This window comes from Vipera ursinii (genome assembly GCF_947247035.1).
Source record: "Vipera ursinii genome assembly, chromosome: Z".
NCBI classification, from domain to species: Eukaryota; Metazoa; Chordata; class Lepidosauria; order Squamata; family Viperidae; genus Vipera; species Vipera ursinii.
The window spans coordinates 79,629,961-79,651,047 of NC_139517.1; the positions used below are offsets into that span (position 1 = coordinate 79,629,961).

The 21,087-nt window shown below is 40.9% G+C and overlaps 1 protein-coding gene across 1 annotated transcript in view; it reads left to right on the forward strand.

The window, feature by feature from the left end:
* Nucleotides 1-20,228, forward strand: part of DYNC1LI1 (dynein cytoplasmic 1 light intermediate chain 1) — a 37,820-nt gene extending 17,592 nt beyond the window's left edge. Inside the window, exons 11-14 of the mRNA XM_083377253.1 lie at nucleotides 858-978; nucleotides 1,168-1,326; nucleotides 3,322-4,545; nucleotides 20,052-20,228. Of these exons, the coding sequence (XP_083233379.1) occupies nucleotides 858-978; nucleotides 1,168-1,326; nucleotides 3,322-3,434 (393 nt within the window). The 3' untranslated portion in view covers nucleotides 3,435-4,545; nucleotides 20,052-20,228. The remainder of the gene's footprint in view (nucleotides 1-857; nucleotides 979-1,167; nucleotides 1,327-3,321; nucleotides 4,546-20,051) is intronic.
* Nucleotides 20,229-21,087: the final 859 nt, after the last annotated feature.

The following is a 21,087-nucleotide window of genomic DNA, read 5'->3' on the forward strand; positions in this document are numbered from 1 at the left end:
GGGAACCCATCTAATCCTGGGTTTTACTTTTTGCCATTTTTTAAATTACTGGTTTAATCTCTACCTCAGATAGTGGAGAAAATAATAGTTATTTTGGTGTATTATTATATGTGGTAGATTAATTTTATTTTAAAAGGACTCTATGTCTTCATTTATCCTCTAGTTTACTATATAATTATGAATCATTTGTTATTCTAAAAAATAACCCCAGAATACCACTGATGAAAAAAAATAAGTTTAATTTTTTAGATTTTGAGGACATGAGATATATGCCAAAATTGAGATGTTTAGTTAGCAAAGTTTTCCAATGTTGTGAATGCTATTCAGGTGTTGATGGTGGAAGTTAATATTCAGTCAATCACTCACATTTTTATTTTGGTCATAGACCAGCGAAGAAGTTTATAATGTACCTCATATTTTTTTTCTTCCTAATAAGTATTACATTAAAAAGTGTTACCTAATCCATTGTAGTAGGATTCAGTAATCATCAGTCTATTCTTGTTCATTCTATCAATCTATATGCCTTAAATTACAATCTCTTTTTCTTTTTTGTATTTACATAAGGTTTCCCCCTTTTCCTAATCTTTGTTAACACATCTGATAAAAAAACTTTATTTAGAAAACTTGTTTTGTAGGAAAAAAGAAGGAATTGATTAATTTCATCCTTTCAAGTTGCTAACCTGAGATGAAATGCCATTTATTCTAATCATTGATAGATAACCTAATTCGTAACTTTAAAGGATTTTTTTTTCTATAGGCAGCTAATCTAAGCAGAATATTTTTAACATCTTAACATTTTCCAGATGATCTTATGTCCATGGGATAAGTAATTTACATTAGGTTCATGTTATGTATAGGACACCTCACCAAGGGTCCCTGGAGGATCACCCAGGACACCAAACAGATCTGTAACCTCCAATGTTACCAGTGTTACACCCATCCCTGCTGGATCTAAAAAAATAGATCCTAGTATGAAAGGTAAAACACTGAAGATATTATTAATTTATTGTAATTGTTTGAGATTTTTTTAATACTCAGTTGGTGAGGCAAGCCTTTCTATATAATCGACATTTATATTTGTATCCATTGTATAACAATGTTTAATTATGTTTAAACATTTAAAATTGAACTACAATACATTATCACCGTGTCATGGAAATTTTTCAGCTGGAGCCACAAGTGAGGGAGTATTGGCAAACTTCTTCAACAGTTTGCTGAGTAAGAAAACTGGAACACCTGGTGGATCCAGTAACATTGGTAGTCCAGGAGTAGGAAGCACTGGAAGTGGTAGCAATGGTAATCTGCCACCGTCTGCAAAGAAGTCAGGTAAAAATTTAACTCAACTGAATTTAGATTAACTAAAGTCAATCAACTACAGTAAATACAGTATAAGAACATATAATGATTTAACATTTATGTTTAGTGATTTGTATTTTGACTGATTTCCTCATTGTTACAAATAGTCCAATGTACAAGCTCATAAATTCTTCTACAGAGCTTTAACTTTGACCCTTTTTTTGCCTATAACTTGTGGATTTATGAAAGTCTAAAAGGATGTTTTTTCGGAAACTCTTATTGCATGTGGTTTTGCCAAAACAAAAAACTATTTATTTGTAAAAATTATTAGGCACCATGTTACTGCAAAGTAACTATGGGTGGCTTAGGTATCATTGACTTACAATCACAATTGAGCCTCAAATTCCTGTTGCTATGTGAGACATTTGTTAAGTGAGTTTTGCCCATTGTATGACCTTTCTTGCCACAGTTGTTAAATGAACCATTGCAATTATTATGTTAGTAATTCAGTTGTTAAGTGAATCTGGCTTCCCTATTGACTTTGCTTATGAGAAAATTCCAAAAGGTGATCACATGACCCTGGACACTGCAAGTGTCATAAATGTGAGTCAGTTGCCAAGCATTTGAATTTTGATCACATGACCATGAGGATGTTACAACTGTCATAAGGGTGAAAAATGGTCATAAGTAACTTTTTTCAGTGTTGTAACTTTGGTCACTGAATGAATTATTGTAAGTCGGCAACTACCTGAAGAAAAGCTAAAAGACATAAATAAAGTACTTTGAAGAACCAAACACTGCACCCCAATTAAAAGTGGGGAAGGCAGGGTAGGATACGGGGCAGATGGAATCTGTTATTAATCTATCAACTCCCTCCACTGTAAGATTCTCGCATTAGAGCCCCAAGGTAACTGGCAAAGCCAGGTCCTTAGGCTTTTGTGGAAGGTCAGGAGGGTTGGAGCCGACCTCATTCCTGGGCGCACTATGTTCCAAAGGACATGTGCATATTAATTCCCTGTTGTTTATGTTTTTTTCAAGTCATATTATAAAGACTGCTTAGATAACAGTTATGACAGAGAGAGAGAGAGAGAGAGAGAGAGAGAGAGAGAGAGAGAGAGAGAGAGAGAGAGAGAGAGAGAGAGATACATTATGGCAAACTGACATCAGGATGAATAATGTACTATCTTTGTAACAGTAAAGTTATACTATTGTTAATGCTCCAGTTATATTTGTTCAATATTTTTCCATACTCTGCCATGAACTAAATTATTGCTACAGCATAAGTAGATATTTGTCTCTCTTACCTTTCTTTTGTGTGTTAATGGGAATAAGTGAGGTATTGATTATCTTTACAGGCAGATTCCCTCTCCTTCAGCCTAGAATATGTATATTTCTGTTTTCTTATAATATTTTGAAGATACATTGATAGGAAGCTAGTATAGGAAATTACTGTCACCAATACATTGTTTTCTAATATATAAGTATAGATGTGTCTATTTGTGATACTGATTTTTTAGACTTTTTATGCAATATCTTTTCTTGTCACACTCATCCTAAGATTTTGCCAGTTCTTTTTTGTCAGTTTCCTCATTCCATAACTGGTAATGACATTAAAAATCATCTCATACTACTAATTTTTTTACTTTAAATGTTCTCTCCCCAATTCTTATCTTAACATCACCAAACATTACGGACAGTACCTTAGAGATGAAATTGGCTTTTAAAAATATAGTAAGATAAATTGTTAAATTGAATATGGCTATTAGAACACAACTTTGGGAAAGCAGTTTGTTTCACCAAAGAGAATTAGAGGGGAAAAAACAAATGCACCCAAAAGAAATCAGGTAAAGATACCATTACAAGATAACATTTATGAAAGTAAGTCCACAGCATGTATTTTCAATCTGAAAAAATTATGTGAAATGCATTTTAGTATTAATTAAAATATGTAATAGAAGTAATGTTAAATTCTGTTAAATTCTGCGTGAAAAATTATTTAAAAATTATTGCTTCTTTTTTTTATAGGGCAAAAACCTGTTTTGACTGATGTTCAAGCTGAATTGGATAGAATCTCACAAAAACCAGATTTAGTTTCTCCAACAACACCTACGTCCCCCACAGAAAGTGGAGCATCTTGAAGTCACCAAATGAAGCCATTTATTCAGTTTTATGGGATAGTTTAACTGACTCTGTCTCTGCATCCAATGACTGGAACTGGAAAACTGGAATGTTTTCAGAAAAGGACAAGCAGATGATAACTGTTGTATTGCTGAACATTGTAAAAGGGAATTGTATAGATAAAATTATTACACAATGTAATACTGCTATTCAGTGTGATATTCAGATTTGCTTACTCCTTAAAGTCAGTGCCATTCTGTAAATTTGAAAGTGTCCACTTAATCATTTGAAATCATAAAGCTGATTGAAGAGTTGGCAAAATGATATGCAAGAAACATGGGCACTTAATTTATACTGAACTCCCATTTTAGCTTAATTCAGTTTTACAAATCCTCATGGGGAAAGATCTAATTTTGTTGGAGAAACGTTAATCGACCATTGTTCTTTTGTGCACCTTCAATTAACTCAAATTTTAACACTATTTGGAATATGACTTCATATTATGCTGATCTCATTTGAAATCTAACTGCATTACACTGTTTGAACTAAGGAGTGCTACAGTATTAAGGATTCATTTCAAATTTTTGGCATGGGCACTTTGGAATTCTAAATTTCTGAAAAATGATGTACATGTGAACATTATTTTCAAATTAATAATAATAAAATGCTTAGATCTGTTTTGCATCTAAAACCTTAACTCATTTTTGTGTTTAGGTAGAAATCTCATTTAAAATCTTTCATACAGATTTCCACATGTTTTTATAGTGCCCATTTCTTTGCTTTTGGGAAAGTCACATCTGTCTTTCTGCTTGTATCCCACCTTTATTATTTTTACAAATAAGGCAACAAATACAGCAGTGGCCAAAATTGTGGAAATTTTTTGGGAAAAGTGTATTTTTGAGATTTGATGGCTAACAATACCACTTTTTTTGGAGTAGTACCATAAAATTATATATCAATGGAAGGATAATTTAATCAAGAATGTAATGCAACATAATTTCTTCAATTATCTGTACTGTATTCTATGAAAAGTTATAGCCAAATAACCAGAAGAAGGAAGCACAGCTTAGGTTGATATCAGGTAAATTTCCTTCATCTGATTGTAGCCAATGAGCATGAGTGTTTAGAGCAGTGTTTTTCAACCTTTTTTGGGCAAAGGCACACTTGTTTCATGAAAAAAATCACAAGGCACTCCACCATTAGGAAATGTTAAAAAATTTAACTCTGTGCCTATATTGACTATATATAAAGTAATTCTCTTGAATATGAATCAAACACAAAGAAAGTATTTTATAATTACTTTATTATGAAATAGTAAGTAAACAGAAATATGAAAAATTATAAAATAATTTATTCAGTGCGCAACCTGGGCCTGTTTGGCTGAACACAAAGCTGATATTCTGGCTGGAATCGAAGAAAGACACACACGTAGCTCTTCGTCAACAGCTCTCAGTCTCTCTCTGTATTTAGTTTTTATAGCAATCATGCTTGAAAAGCTCATTCACACAGATATGTAGTGGAAAATGGGAGCAATGTCAAAATAGCTTTGTTTGCCAGAAGGGGGAACTCCTTGGCAGTATACAACCAAAAACTGTCCAAAGGTAGATCAACAAATCTTAGCTTGAAACCACGATTTTGTCTCAGTTCAGTTAGTTCCTCCTGCTCCTGCACCATCAAAAACCACACTTTCGATGTCTGCAGACATGTCATTAATACGTCTGGAAATTGTCTGAGAGAGGGACTTTGGCTATTTCCTTAGCTGCTTCAGGTCCGAGCATCTCCTCTACAATAGCTTTGCAGGTGGGAAGTATTAATGTCCCTGCCACAGTGTGCGACTTTTTTGACTTGGCTATAAGTTCAGCAACTTGATAGCTAGCTTTAAGAGCTCTTTCATTTACCTTTGTGGTTTTTCTCATGAAAGTTGCCTGTTTCTCTGTGTTTTCACGCAGGCGAACAAAATAGTCCGCATTCTTGTTTTGAAGCGAAGGGTGTTTCGTTTGGAGATGGCGTTTAAGTTTGCTTGGGACTACAGCACTGTTAGCTAGCTTTTCACCACACACCATGCACAGTGGAGTTGGTTTGTTTGCATCTCCGGTGAAAGTAAATCCAAATGAAATATAGCTTTCGCTATATTGCCTTGAGCTAACCATCTTTGCTTTCTTTTGATCCCCACTCATACTTGGGCTCTCATCTGGCTCCAAATTTTGTTCAGAGTCCAGTTCTTTCCTTTTCAAAAACCTGTCCATCACTGCAGTATCTCACTGTCACTCAGTACTTACTGCACTTGTCTCCTCCAGATAGCCACTGTCCGTCACACTCAGCACTCTTCTGCGCATGTCTCCATCCAGATCCATCAGTCAGCGCTCTTCTGCTCTTCTGCTCATGTTTCCTCCAAATCCAGATCCATTGGCGCTCTTCTGCTCATCGGCAGAAGAGGTATAGAATCAAAATCATATGAAATATTAGTACTGCTTTATAAAGTCTTAGTAAGGCCACACAGTATCCAGTTTTGGTCACCACTTTACAAAAAAGATGTTGTGACTTTGGAAAAAGTACAAAGAAGAGCAACTAGATGATTAAGGGCCTGGAGACAAAAACATGAAGAATGGTTGCAGGAATTGGGTATGGCCAATTTAGAGAAAAGAAGGACCAGGGGTGACATGAGAGCAGTATTCCAGGATTTGAGAGGCTGCCACAAAAAAGAGGGGGTCAACCTATTCTCCAAAGGACCTGAAGGCAAGACAAGAAACAATGGATGGAAACTATTCAAGGAGCAAAGCAACCTGGAATTAAGGAGAAACTTCCTAACAATGAGAACAGTTAATCAGTGGAACAACTTGCCTCCAGAAGTTGTGGGTGTTCCAACACTGGAGGCTTTTAAGAAGAGATTGGACAGTCACTTGTCTGAAATGGTATGTCAGGGGTACCCAGACCCCAGTCCGTGGACCAGTACCAGGCTGTGGCATTCCAGCAACCGGTCCGCACAAACAAGCAAAGCCCCATCTGTGGGATGCAGGCAGCACACAAAACCATGCACCTTCCGGTCCGTGGAAAAACCTCTCTCCACGGAACCGGTCCCTGGTGCCCAAAAGGTGGGGACCTCTGGTATAAGTGCTTGAGCAGGAGTTTGGACTACAAGACCTCCAAAATCCCTTCCAACTCTGTTATTCTATGTAATGTTGCTTATGTGCAGCAAGTGAATTTTAAGCCACCCAAAGACACTTTGCAGATTGAGCTGGGCCGAATATAAATGTCATAAAAAATAAATGTTTTATTAAGCAGAGCAGGCAAACAAGTGTGTGCTGGTTTACCTTTAAGCGTTCTTCATTAATATCTCATGTTCAACAATCAGTGCTATGCAAATCTAGAAGAAAATGTTCTGTCATTTAAGCCATCAATTTTAATCAGTTGATGCAATCAGTATTCAATTAATCACACAACTCCATCCTCTCATTTCCTTTGAAAGAGAGGACGAGTTGCTGATGTACTTTTAAATGGAATATTAGAGAAAGCCTTGTACCACAGGTAATCTTTGACTTATAACCATTTATTCAGTGATCATTTGAAGTTACAAGGGCAGTGGGGAAAAAAATGACAAGATCATTTTTCACACTGCAGCCTCCCCAAAATCCAGATGCTTGGCAACTGTCTCACATTTATGACAGTTGCAGGGTCCTTTTGTAACCTTTTGACAAGCAAAGTCAACGGGGAAGCCAGATTCACTTAATGACCGGGCGACTAATTTAACAACCCGTTTGATTTGCTTAGCAACGGTGGCAAGGTAGGTTGTAAAATGGGGCAAAGCTCACAACAGCTGTCTTGCTTAGCAACGTAAATTTTGGGCTCAATTGTGGTTGTAAGTCAAGGGTTATATTAGTAAATTATGCTTGTGAAATATTAATTAGATGGCTACCTTTTACGTATATTATTTGGGCTGCAGCAAAACAATTCACTAATATTCCTGAATTACTGTAGCGAAGTAATATTATTTAAGACTATCACTCTGTCCTTATTATCTGGATTACAGAGACCATTCAGTAATATTCCTGAATATATTAGCGAATTATTGTGGTGAAGTAACTCACCAATATTAATCAATTGCTGATAATGAAATAATATTGCAGATATTTAGGTTTGTTTGAACTGGATCCCCTTCTTTTGCAGTGTACTGTATAAATGGTCTTGATGGGGGTGGGAGGAATGTTGGCTCGGTTTTTCTCTCAGGCCAGGCAGGCCCACCTCGCAGGGTTGTTGTGGGGAAAATAGTATCAGGCAAATTTGCTACCTTGAGTTATCCCAAATACATAAAAAGCAGGATAAAAATTCCATCAAGGTGAAATAAAAATTAATAAATTAAATAAAAACGCACCTCACGGCAAAGCGCCAAGCCGGGGATTCCCCTCAGAACTGCTGAGGGACCAACCCGGGCTGACCCAGAAACATGTGAACGCGGCCCCGGACTTTTTTCGCCTCACCACTGGTCTCCCTAGGCTTCAGGCACTCACTCCCATCATCCCCAGCCCATACCTTCCTCCGCTCACCAATTGCCACCGCCACCGGCACCGCCGGGCCGCAACCAAAATGGCGCCCACCCGGCTTCCTCAGCGCGAATGATGGACCACGCATGCGCTACAACGCAGAGCGCGGGGAAAGACTCACGCCTGCGCAAAGAGGGAGGGCCGCCCTTTTCTTCCTATTGGCCAGAGCTGCTATGGGCGGAACTCTCTCTTCCGGAACGCCCCCGTCGCGTGGCTTTAGAAGCTTGTAAAAACTATGCAAGGTTTGGTTCTTCCTTGACCAAGAAACGTGGTTTATCATCACTCAGGTTTTTCCCATCGTTCAGCTTTTGTATAAATTTGCTTGGGGATTGCTTATGGTGCGGTGATCGCTTTCATCAATATTTTTATTTTTCTTTTGCAGTCAAGGCTCTTGCAATTGTTATTTGTGTATATTGAGAGTTATATGCAACGAAAATCTCATTTTAATGTATGCCTATTTATTTATAGTACAATAAAGTTCTTATTCTATTTTCTGTAAACATAAAAGGGTGCAACTTGGACTTTAGTAAGACATTTGATAAAGTAGACCACAACCTACCACTTGATAAGATAGGAAAATGTGGGCTAGCTGCACCAGATGGATTTGTAGCTGGCTGACCGGCAGGCAAAGTCCGCGTGTGGTCCTCAATAGAACCGCATCTACATGGAGGGAAGTGTGTAGTGGGGTGCCCCAGGGCTCTGTTCTGGGCCCAGTGCTCTTCAACATTTTCATCAGTGATCTGGACGAGGGGATAGATGGGGAACTCATCAAATTTGCAGGTGACACGAAGCTGGCAGGAACAGCCAACACTCCAGAAGACAGGCTTAAGATACAGCAGGATCTTAACAGACTTGAACATTGGGTGCTATCTAACAAAATGAAATTCAATGATGGAAAAAAGTAAGGTTCTACATTTAGGCAAGAAAAACCAAATGCACAGGTATAGTATAGGTGGTACCTTGCTCGATAGTAGTAACTGTGAGAGAGATCTCGGAGTCCTAGTGGACAATCACTTCAATATGAGCCAGCAGTGTGCTGCAGCTGCCAAAAAGCCAACACAATGCTAGGCTGCATTAACAGAGGGATAGAATCAAGATCGTGTGAAGTGTTAATACCACTTTACAATGCCTTGGTAAGGCCACACTTGGAATACTGCATCCAGTTTTGGTCACCACTATGTAAAAAAGATGTCAAGACTTTAGAAAGAGAGAAGAGCAACAAAGATGATTAGGGGACTGGAGACTAAAACATACAAAGAACGGTTGCTGGAATTGGGTATGTGTAGTTTAATGAATCTAATGGCAGAAAGTGAAGAGGAACTAAAGAGCCTCTTGTTGCGAGTGAAGAAGGAGAGTGCAAAACTTGGGTTGAAACTAAACATTAAGAAAACCAAGATCATGGCATCTGGCCCTCTCAACTCCTGGCAAGTAGATGGGGAAGAAATGGAGGTAGTGACAGATTTTATTTTCCTGGGCTCCAAGATCACTGCAGATGGAGACTGTAGCCAAGAAATTAAAAGACGCTTGCTCCTTGGGAGGAAAGCCATGGCAAATCTAGACAGCACACTAAAAAGCAGAAACATCACCCTGTCAACAAAAGTGCGTATAGTCAAAGCTATGGTCTTCCCAGTTGCAATGTATGGCAGTGAAAGCTGGACCATAAGAAAGGCTGAGCGCCAAAGAATTGAAGCCTTTGAACTATGGTGCTGGAGAAGACTCCTGCGAGTCCCTTGGACTGCAAGGCGATCAAACTGGTCAGTCCTAGAGATCAACCCTGACTGCTCTTTAGAAGGCCAGATCCTGAAGCTAAAACTCAAATACTTTGGCCACCTAATGAGAAGGAAGGACTCACTGGAGAAGAGCCTAATGCCGGGAAAGATTGAGGGCAATAGAAGAAGGGGACGACAGAGAATGAGGTGGCTGGATGGAGTCACTGAAGCAGTAGGCATGAGCTTAAATGGACTCCAGAAGATGGTAGAGGACATGAAAGCCTGGAGGAACGTTGTCCATAGGGTTGCGATGGGTCGGACACGACTTCGCAACTAACAACAACAAAGTTTAATGAAAAGGACTGTGTGTGTGTAACATGATAACTAGTGTTCCAATATCTCAGGGGTTGCCACAAAGAAGAGGCAGTCAAGCTATTCTCCAAAGCACCTTGAGGATAAGAAAGATCTAACAAAATGGATTATAGAGCTGCCAGAAGAATTACTGTTTGGGAGATAAAAAATGCACATCCTACCTAATTTGTCTTTCCTATTCCCAACAACCCTGACAAAAATAGGGAACGGTTGCTGGAATTGGGTATGTGTAGTTTAATGAAGAGAAGGGTGAGGGGTGACATGATAGCAGTGTTCCAATATATCAGGGGCTACTACAAAGAAGAGGGAGTCAAGCTATTCTCCAAAGCACCTGAAAGCAGGACAAGAAGCAACGGATGGAAACTAACCAAGGAGAGAAGCAACCTGGAACTAAGGAGAAACTTCCTGACAATTAGAACAATTAACCAGTGGAACAACCTGCCTCCAGAAGTGGTGAATGCTCCAACACTGGAGGTTTTTAAGAAGAGACTAGACAGCCATTTGCCTAAAATGGTATAAGGTTTCCTGCCTGAGCAGGGGGTTGGACTAGATGACCTCCAAGGTCCCTTCCAACTTTGTTGTTGTTGTTGTTGTTGTTGTTGTTGTTGTTGTTATTATTATTATTATTATTATTATTATTATTATTATTATTATTATTATTATTATTATATACAGGAAGAATCCCCTGGCAAGCTGAACATACTGACTTGGAAAGCTACTTGGCAAAAGAAGAAAGCTAGAATTAGATTCAAGAGATTTGACTCGATTTACCAGATGGAGTACTATATGATTAAACACTTGTTTGAATATGGTTAAAAGAATAGATAAATTTTGGATATAGAGGGGCCCTACAGTAAGAGGGATAAGACATGCAAGTAGTATAGTATCTTTTATAACATATGAAATGTAAAAATATTGGGATAGTGTGTGTGAATGAAAAGTTTAGCTGTGTAAAGGCAATTAACTTTGAGAAAATCATGACTGATAAAAATGGTTTGAACACTGAGGGAAAACTAAGCTTAAATAAGAATCTTGAAAACAGGACACATAGTGACTCAATAAGATGGCCTTTATAAATGCAATTGAAACATAAGCCAATTAGAAAAGATGTTATATGTTGATGTTATTGTTATTTGTACAAACCCAAGAAAAATGTTTATATTTAACCTTGTATGCATTGAAAGTATTGGATTTGTTTGATGTTGACAAAAGGGAGAATACTACTGGAAGAAGAGAAGATCAAGGAAAAATATCATTAATATATTATGGAATTTTAGAAATTAATTATTATTGATTGTTTTTTAAATATACGAACCCAGACAACATGCTGTTTGCTAAGCAATAAAAGATTATTATTGTTAAAAATCAATAAAATATGTTAAAAAAAGAAGAGGGGGGTCAACCTACTCTCCAAGGCAGGGCAAGAAGCAATAGATGGAAACTAATGAAGCAGAGAAGCAACCTGGAATTAAGGAGAAACTTCCTAACAGAGTTAGAACAACTAACCAGTGGAACAACCTGCCTCCAGAAGCGGTGAATGCTCCAACACTGGAAGTTTTTAAGAAGACACCGGACAACCATTTGTCTGAAATGGAATAGGGTCTCCTGCCTGAGCAGGGGGTTGGACTAGATGACCTCCAAGGTCCCTTCCAGCTCTATTCTGATTTTCTAAGATGATAAACTCCAGATGATAAATGTACAGACATGAGGGTGGAGCATCATGAATTCTAGCAAGTAGGTGAGGGCTTTTCTATGTGACAATTTCCAGGAAGAGGATGATGAGGGACTTTTGAGATGGGGCTGGCATAGTGCTGTGTGGTGACCTTTATGATGCGCTCAGAACACATCATACAAAGACCCTGTTTATATTTAAACCCAGCCCAGGACTTTAGCTATCTGGATTTTTTTTTCCAGTATGGAGCTGGCAGCTCCATGTTTTGGCATTTTAGCTCTTCAGAAATTGATTATACTTCTCGGCAAAAATGCCCCTTTGATCTTAGTTTTCTTTATTGTCTGGAAAATCTTGAAAACTTTCACAGTGTGGCGTGTGGCTTTTGAGCTGATCCAAAGCAGCTTGAAATTCCTCTTGGACCCTCATAAATGGTTTCCCAAGGCAGAATCTGTAAGTTTTTGAGACATCTGTGCCATAGGGAAGAAGACATAGGGAGAAAAATGTGACTTTTCTTAATAAGATGAATTCAAGGCCTGAGTCTTACGTCTGTAGTTGAATATGCTGAAGAAACCTGGTGTATAACAGACTAACAGACTTGGAAGGGACCTTGGAGGTCATCTAGTCCAACCCCCTGCTCAGGCAGGAGACCCTATACATTTCAGACAAGTGGCTGTCCAGTCTCTTCTTAAAAACGTCCAGTGTTGGAGAGCATTCACAACTTCTGGAGGCAAGCTGTTCCACTGGTTAATTGTTCTAACAGTCAGGAAATTTCTTCTTAGTTCCAGGTTGCTTCTCTCCTTGATGAGTTTCCCATCCGTTGCCTCTTCTTCTGCCTCTGGGTGCTTTGGAGAAGAGGTTGACACACACCCCTATTCTTTGTGGCAGCCCCTCAAATATTGGAACAGGGCTTTTCAACCAGTGGTTCGGGTACCACCTGTGGTACACTGGCACCTGGCAGGTGGTACGCGACCATCCTAGAAAAGTAGTGGGGGAGGGGAATGAGCTGAACCGGTGGCAGCACCGCACAAGCCTGAGCGAAACATGGCTGGAGCTGCAGGGCTGTCAGGGCTCAGCGGAAGCACCAGGATCAGCACCAGGCTCCAGCTGGAGCTCGGTGCTGATCCCGGTGCTTCTGAGCCCAGAAGAAGCGCTGATCAGCTGGAATGTTGCAGCATCTCCAGGTTCTTGTGATTTACATTCAGATGCTTGGCAACTGGTTCATATTTATGACGGTCACAGTATCCCGGGGTCATGTGAAGTGACCAAAACCTCCTGCAACCACCCAGCAGAGGGGGAGAAATAAAAACCAAACAGCCCCCCACCCCCACTGCCAATCCTCAACAGAAATGCTCACAACAATGAAAACCTCAGACAGGAGGAAGAGCGCCACCAGGTGGGCAGGCAGGTGTCTTGCTTGGTTGTGGCTTGGGGGGCACTTTTTCAGTGCCATTGTAACTTCAAACAGTCACTAAGTGAACTGTTGTAAGCCAAGGCCTACCTGTACTTCATCACTTTTTTCCTTTTTTTTGTCATCAAGTTTTTGACACCTTGATAGGCGATTGGTGGTACTCGGATGTTGCCATATCCTAAAAGTGGTACAATGGGTGAAAAGGTCGAAAAGCCCTGAGTTAGAACATTGGGTGTTTCCTTTGCTGTCCTTTCATGACCCAGCATTCAGAGGCCTGCAAGTGACCAGAGAGAGAGTGGGCATCTGGACACATTCACTGTCCCCTAAGTCCTGGTCATCACTTGGAGAAAAGATTTTCTTTTTTCTTTTTTCTGTCTCTTTGCAGGTTCAGCAGAAAAGTGAGGCCAGCCTGCAGGAAACTAAAACCATCGGAAAAGGTTTTAAGTTTTTACAAGCATTTAACCCACCAGTTTGTTGCAGTACTTTTTCTGTCTGTCTGTCTGTCTGTCTGTCTGTCTATCTATTCATCATCTTTCTCTCCATCCCTCTATCTCTCCATCTCTGTCTGTCTGTCTGTCTGTCTGTCTGTCTGTCTGTCTGTCTGTCTATCTATCTATCTATCTATCTATCTATCTATCTATCTATCTATCATCTTTCCATCCCTTTATCTCTCCATCTCTCTGTGTATCTATCCATCATCTTTCTCTCCATCCCTCTATCTATCTATCTATCTATCTATCTATCTATCTATCTATCATCTATCTATCTATCATCTTTCTATCCATCCCTCTATCTCTCCATCTCTGTCTGTCTATCTATCTATCTATCTATCTATCTATCTATCTATCTATCTATCTATCTATCTACCCATCATCTTTCCATCCCTTTATCTCTCCATCTCTCTCTGTGTATCTATCCATCATCTTTCTCTCCATCCCTCTATCTATCTATCTATCTATCTATCTATCTATCTATCTATCTATCTATCTATCTATCTATCCATCTTTCTCTCCATCCCTCTCTCTCCATCTCTGTCTATCTATCTATCTATCTATCTATCTATCTATCTATCTATCTATCTATCTATCTATCTATCTATCTATCTATCTATCTATCTATCTATCTTTATCATCTCTCTATTTCTTTATCTCTCTATCTGCCTAGCTAGCTATCATCTTCTCCCTCTCTCTGTCTCTTTCTTCTGTTCCCTTGTGTCCGCTTCTGGGCAGGCCCTGTAGTTTTCTTGCCAAGGCTTTTCATAAGTGGTTTGCTATTCCCTGCTTCCAAGGGCTGAGAGGAAGTGGCTAGCCCAAGGCCACTCATCTGGTTTTGTGCCCCAGGCAGCATTAGAACTCAGGATCCCAGATTCCGGATTCTAGCCTGATGCTATCATCATGACACCTAACTGTCTCCCAAAAATATGGATCACTTCACCAATGAGCTTGTCATCCTTCCAAGGGCGATCCTCTCTGTTTCGTTCCAATTTTGCTTTTCTCTAAAAATGCTACCCAGGACAGCTTACCTTGTATTAATCAAGGCATATCCATCAAAAGTAATCAACAGCACCTTACTCCAGGACTAACAATTTAAAATGAACGAAAGGCACTATTTAACTTAAAACAAAGGCAGTAGAACTGGGCATACAACGACTCCTCAAGTTATAACCATAATCAAAACTGCGATTATGGCCGTAAGTCATTGTGCTTGTAAGTCAAGGCATCACAAGACTGGATACGCTTTTTTAACATTTTATGTGGCGGTTGTTAAGTGACTGCTGTGTTTGTTAAGCAGAGTCCGCAATTTTAAGTGAATTAGTTTTCCTCAATGTGGAAGTCAGATTCACTTGACAACCGTGTGACCAACTTTACAATTGAAGTGCTTCATTTAACAACTGTAGCAAGAAAGCTTGTCAAAATGGGGCAAAAATCACCCAACCAATGTCTTTCTTAGCAACAGAAATTTTGGACACAACCGTAGTTGTAACTTGAGGACTACCTGTAATCAGTGTAAGAGTTTGGCTCCCAGAGTCATGGATGCCGGAGGTTTTCGAGAAAAGATGGGATAACCATTTGTTCAGGATGGTATAAGGTCTCCTGCCTTGAGCAGGGGGTTGGACTAGATGACCTCAAAGGTCCCTCCGAGTCCTAAGATTCCTTGATTCAGCTGAAACATTCACCCCGTGTCCTCTTAGAGAAATAGCTTGCAAGCCGCCCTCTTCAACCGAGCATGGAACAGAATAACAGCGTTGGAAGACATCCTGGAGGTCTTCTAGTCCAACCTCCTGCTCAAGTAGTAGACCCTACTTCATCCTGGACAAATACGGTAGTTGTCCAATCTCTTCTTAAAAACTTCCAGTAATGGAGCACCCACAGGTTCAGGAGGCAAGCCATTCTACTGATTAATTAATAGAGCTGGAAGGAAACTTGGAGGTCTTCTAGTCCAACCTCCTGCTCACGCAGGAGACCATATCCCATTCTGAACAATTGGCTGTGTCCTTAAAAGCCTCCAGTGATGGAGCATCCACAACTTCTGAAGGCCAGCTGTTCCACTGATTAATTGTTCTAACTGTCAGGAAATCCCTCCTTAGTTCTAGGTCAGGGGTAGGCAACCTCGGCTCTTTTATGACTCATGGACTTCAACTCCCAGAATTCCTGAGTCAGCATAGTTGAAGTTGAAGTCCATGAGTCATAAAAGAGCTGAGGTTGCCTACCCCTGACCTAGGTTGTGTCATGTAGCACCACCTGGGCCCCTTAGCCGTTTTACCTTTAGATGGGACAGGCAAAGATGTTCCCCAAAGAGGTCCAATGTTGGGACAATTCTTCTCTGCAGGGACCACAGAAGACAGTGTCCGTCTGATTTCCTACCAGCAACCTCTCCCCAAGCTTATCCTTCCTGGTCTCAGGACCCCCCAGACTCGTAGCCCCTGCCTCTCCTTTGACTTGTCAGCCATGGGTCAGATCGAAGTAACTTTGCAACGGGGTCGCTTGGTGTCCCTCTGGGGCCTGGGACTAAAGTACGTGGAGACATTGGCAGCTATGTGTCCTGGAGGACCTTTGTCTTCAGTCAGGTTCAAAGAGATTCCCGTTGAGTTTTCAGAAGTAAAGTCTCTGTTTTTCAAAAATGCGGTCAGAAAAAACTTAGAAATGCATGTTAAGAAGAAGAGACTACAACATGAGTGGGGATATTGTACCCTGGTCCAGAGATCCCTTAGAAGCTTAATTGGAGAACCACCCAAGTGGCATCGTGATCTTCCAAAGGCGGTGACTCAGATTTCCTTGCTTCCTCTAGAGTTGCATTTCCTTTCTGAGAAAGTCAAACAAAACCTGGAGCTCCACATTCAACGGCTAAAGTTACAGCAAAAGTGGGGCATCCCTCAGAAAGTCCATCAGTTTGTAAAGTTTTTTCACTCACTACTTCCAGAGGAGAAACCTCAAGCCACATTTGGAGAAACTCAGGTGGAGAGTGGAAGGTGGGAAGAAACCAACATTCTCCTCCCAAATAACATGGGATATCTAGAAGATCTGCTTAGATATACTCTGGAGACTCACCTCAAGAAAATATCTCTGGAGATTAAGTTCCAGTTAATAAGATATAAGAAGTTTTATGGCCCCATCGAACATGCTTTTCTTCCTAAATGTTCCCTTGTGTCCTCAGAAATCAAACCCAGGCCATCTTGCTTGTATTTTCTGGAACAGGACATTGTAGAAAAGATGAACTTGAACATTAAATGCAAACAATTAATGCATCTTTGCGGCCTTCCCAGTATCTACACTAAATCCTTAAACAAGATGTTTGGCAATGTTATTGTAGGAAGCCCACCACTAGAGATGTCCAAGCTCAGGAGGTGGACTCTGGAGAAGAATGTTGGCCAGGAGAGTCAAACAGCCAATGTAATGGATTCCAGAACAACAGAACTGAGATCCTCAAGGACAGAACCATGTTTTGTCCAAACAGAGATTTTGGACCTTCTGGAGATGCATATTCAGCGCAAGAAGTTACAGCATGAATGGGGATTACCATCCATGGTTCAAAAATCTCTTCAGGCCTTTGCTGCACTCCCTTTAGAACCAGAACGGCTCCTGGAGGGACTTGGCATTGCCATCACCGCTTCGTGGGGTGTATTAAAAGTGACAATTAAAATAACCATCAGCTTGTTCTTCTTGGGTCTTGTGACGCAGAAACTACTGGAGGCTCACATGAAGAACCGAACTGCAGTCCATCGATGGGGTCTTCCCAAGCGTGTCCAGGAGTCACTGAAAATGTTTCTGCCCCCTGCTTCTCGTTCCCAGGTTGAGGGCGACCAGGGTCAAGCTGAAACCCCACGGCATGCCTACAACTGACTCTTCCAGACTGCCTCAAAGCCATGGCACAAAGCAGAAGACATACATCATGTAACCACAGTCAAGAGGGCTCTCCCCAAAGGTGATCTTCTAGGAGAAAGATCCCCAGGAAAAATCTCAAGGTCTGGGAGAGAAAAGATGGCACTTGATGAAGAGACCACCCCGATGTCCCTTAAACAGGAAGACCTGGAATTTATGGGATTACATGTACAATACAAGAGGATCCAGCACGAGTGGGGATTACCTGCTCTTGTACACAAATCTCTACAGGCTTTTGCACCAGTCCCACCTGAGCCTCAGAAGAGGTCCTTCAGAGGTCCAGGTCTACAGAGATTGGGAGATGGAAGGAAAACACACAGGGGGGTACAAGTGCCATCGTCTCTGAGTAAAGTACTGGTCCCTCCCCATTGTTTGCATTTTTTTAGTCAAGATGCAAAAGATCACCTGGAGTCCCATGTGAGGAGTTGGATCAGGGAACATAAATGGGGCCTTCCTCAACTGATCCAAGATTCGTTGAGAGCAATGGTTCCTCCTCCACAGGTCACTGATGAAAAACCCCACTGTGAACGTCATTTCAGATTCCCACTGCAAGAGGGAGCTCATGCTTCCCATTCCAGAAGAAAAGGATCACCATGGTGGACTTTATCCTGGAAAGAAGCCACCATGAAGCCTATGAAGAACATCCACCAGAGGAAACCAGATGCAAGAACTAGTTCCAGCTTTCCAGTTGCTGCCATCAGATCCCCGGAGATGAGGCTGCTTTTCTACATCCATACATCCTGGGATCTTTTGGAGTTTCATGTCAGCCACAAGAAGATCCAGCACGCTTGGGGACTGCCATCTGCTATCTTGAAATCTCTGTGCATCTTTGCTCCTTTTCCACTTGGCCTACAGAAGCACACCAGAAAGAGAACTCAGAGGAGTCCAAGAGACAAGGCAGATTTGGAAATGAAGGCCCAGCAGCTTTGGTTCCTCAACACAAATACACAGGAACATCTGGAGACCAGTGTGAGGACCATGGTCATAAAGCATAAGTGGGAGATTCCAAAACGGATTCAACATTCATTTCATCCATTCCTGCCTTCTCTCACCTCTTCCCAGGTTCCAGCACAGCCTCACTGGCCTTGCAGGTATAGACCATTTCAAGACACATCATCTGCTCCCCGAATTTCAGTGCCATTGCAAAAGGCAAAGCACCATTTGGGGGCGATGAAGATAACTCCCAAAGCATTACAGGTTAAGACAGGGGGGACTACTGAAGCAACAAGATTCTTATGTCCCAAAATAGTGCTCTCTTTCCTCCCCATTGAGGAGAGGGACCTCCTGGAATTCCATATCCAACGAAAGAAAATCCAGCATGCATGGGGCTTACCATCGATGGTGGTTAGATCTCTCCATGTCTTTGCCCCATATCTTCTTCAATCAGAGAGGACTACTGGGAAAATCACATCTAGGAAACCAAGAAGGGAAAAAATAGATGTGCAGATCCTTAGTCAAGACCTTGTTTTCCTCAGCATTGAGATGAAAGAATGCTTGGAGGCCCATCTGGGACATCGTACATCAGAGCACAGATGGGGTCTTCCAGAAAGAGTTCGGCAATCTCTGAGGGCCTTCCTACCACCCAGATCTCCTTCTCATCCTGGGATGACTGGACTCCAGCCTCTCTTGCCTTTACCACCCAAATCCTTACAGAAAACTGGACCTGATTTGCAAACCACAGACATCTATGAACTGGTATTGTTTAAGCCAGAGCAGAAGACTTTAGAAAAGCCCAAGAGCAAAGTTGGCAATAAGAGACAGAGAGCAACAGGCAAGTCTAGGCAAACTAAAGTCCAGATTTGCTCCGGTACCAAGACAGGGCTCCCTTTCCTCCCAGAGAGCAGCCGGAACCTTCTGGAATTCCACATCCAGTGGAAGAGAATCCAGCATGCATGGGGCTTGCCATCAACAGTGCTAAAATCGTTGCAAGCTTTTGCCCCACATCTCTTTAAAGCAGAGAAGATCACAGACACTGTGACCAAGATTCCCCCACGGGATAGAGAAGTGCAAATCCTCAGTCAAGACCTCGATTTTCTCAGCGTTGAGGAAAAAGAACTCTTGGAGGCCCATCTGAGACATCTTACATCAGAGCACCGATGGGGACTTCCAGAAAGGGTTTGGCAATCTCTGAGGTTGTTCTTGCCACCCAGATCTCCTTCTTGCTTTGAGATGACTGGATCCCAGCCTCTCTTGCTATATCCACCCATAGCCACCTCTGTGCAGCCTTCAAGGATTTCTAAGGGGACAGAAGAACCTCAAATCCTGCCACCTTCCTCTCCTTCTGCATACACCACCAGGAATTACATGCCCAGTGTTGAAAATATAGCCAGCTTCCGAAAAGTGAAGTTTGGAAGTGGAAGGACCACACCAAGGGTGAAGAACAAGATGCCTCTTCCAGGCTTTAAGGCAAAGATGGTTGCCCGGCAAAACAAAGTTGGTTTTCAGAGGATAGCCAAAGAGAGAGGCACTCTAGAAGGGAACTGAAAAAGTTTCTTAAGAGTTGTCTTTCCTGTCATTCATCAGCCTCAATCTCCTCATCAAAGTCTGAACTTTAGAGAGCCATTCAGATGTCATCTTGTTTTGGCAATGAGCCAATCAGATCACACAGGATTCAGTTATTGATGTCATGTATTGAAGCTGAGAGGAGGACATTTGTCAGTGTGTTATGTGATCTCTTATCAAGTTTGTTGGGGGGGTTCTTTCATTTAGTGAGCTTGTAAAATGTAATAAAGTAATGGTGCGAAGAATTGACTTGTTGCCCAGAAAGTGATGTAAAATAGTATTATTAAGTGAACAAGGCTACAGTTTAAAGAAATTAGAAAAAAAATTGGTGGAAACTTAACCAAAGGTGGCATTTCTACTGTACACTTTTCCCAAAAAAGGTTTCCACAATTTTGGCCACTACTGTATATCCAACATACTTTCCTCATCCTATTTTCCCCACAATAACCACACCGTGAAGTAGATTGGGCTGAGAGAGAATGACTGGCCCAAAGTTATTCAGCTGGCTTTCATGGCTAAGGAAGACTTGAAATGACAATCTTCTGTTTTCTAGCCTGGTGCCTTAACCATTAGACTAAAGTCACCAAACTGGCTCTTTCAATTTAATAAATTAAATTCTAATAGGCTATCTTCTAAACCAGGCATGTCAAACTCGCAACATAACATGATGTCACATAACGTATTGCGACTTTCCCCATTGTCAGCAGTGGAGTGGACACGCTTGCCGTAATGCATATGCCCAAAGGCCAGCAGTTTGACATGCCTGTTCTAGACTGTTGATTAGATTTTGGTGGTCTTATACAGTGTAGAAGTACTCTGAATACTATGGGTCCATCCATAAGCTTTTAAACATTGTCTCATGAAATTCTACTGTCACAAGTAATTTGCCATGCAATATTTGGGGCTCATGTTTAACAAATCCAAAGCATGCTTAAATAATTACATGATAGCTAAACTCAGGTCATTGGCCAGTATGTCAGCAAGGTAAGAAAAATACAAATTCTTACATAACATCATAGCATACATGAAAGTGCTATTTTAAAAACTTCATATAACATTAAGATCTTTATCGAATATATTCCACATTCTTAGA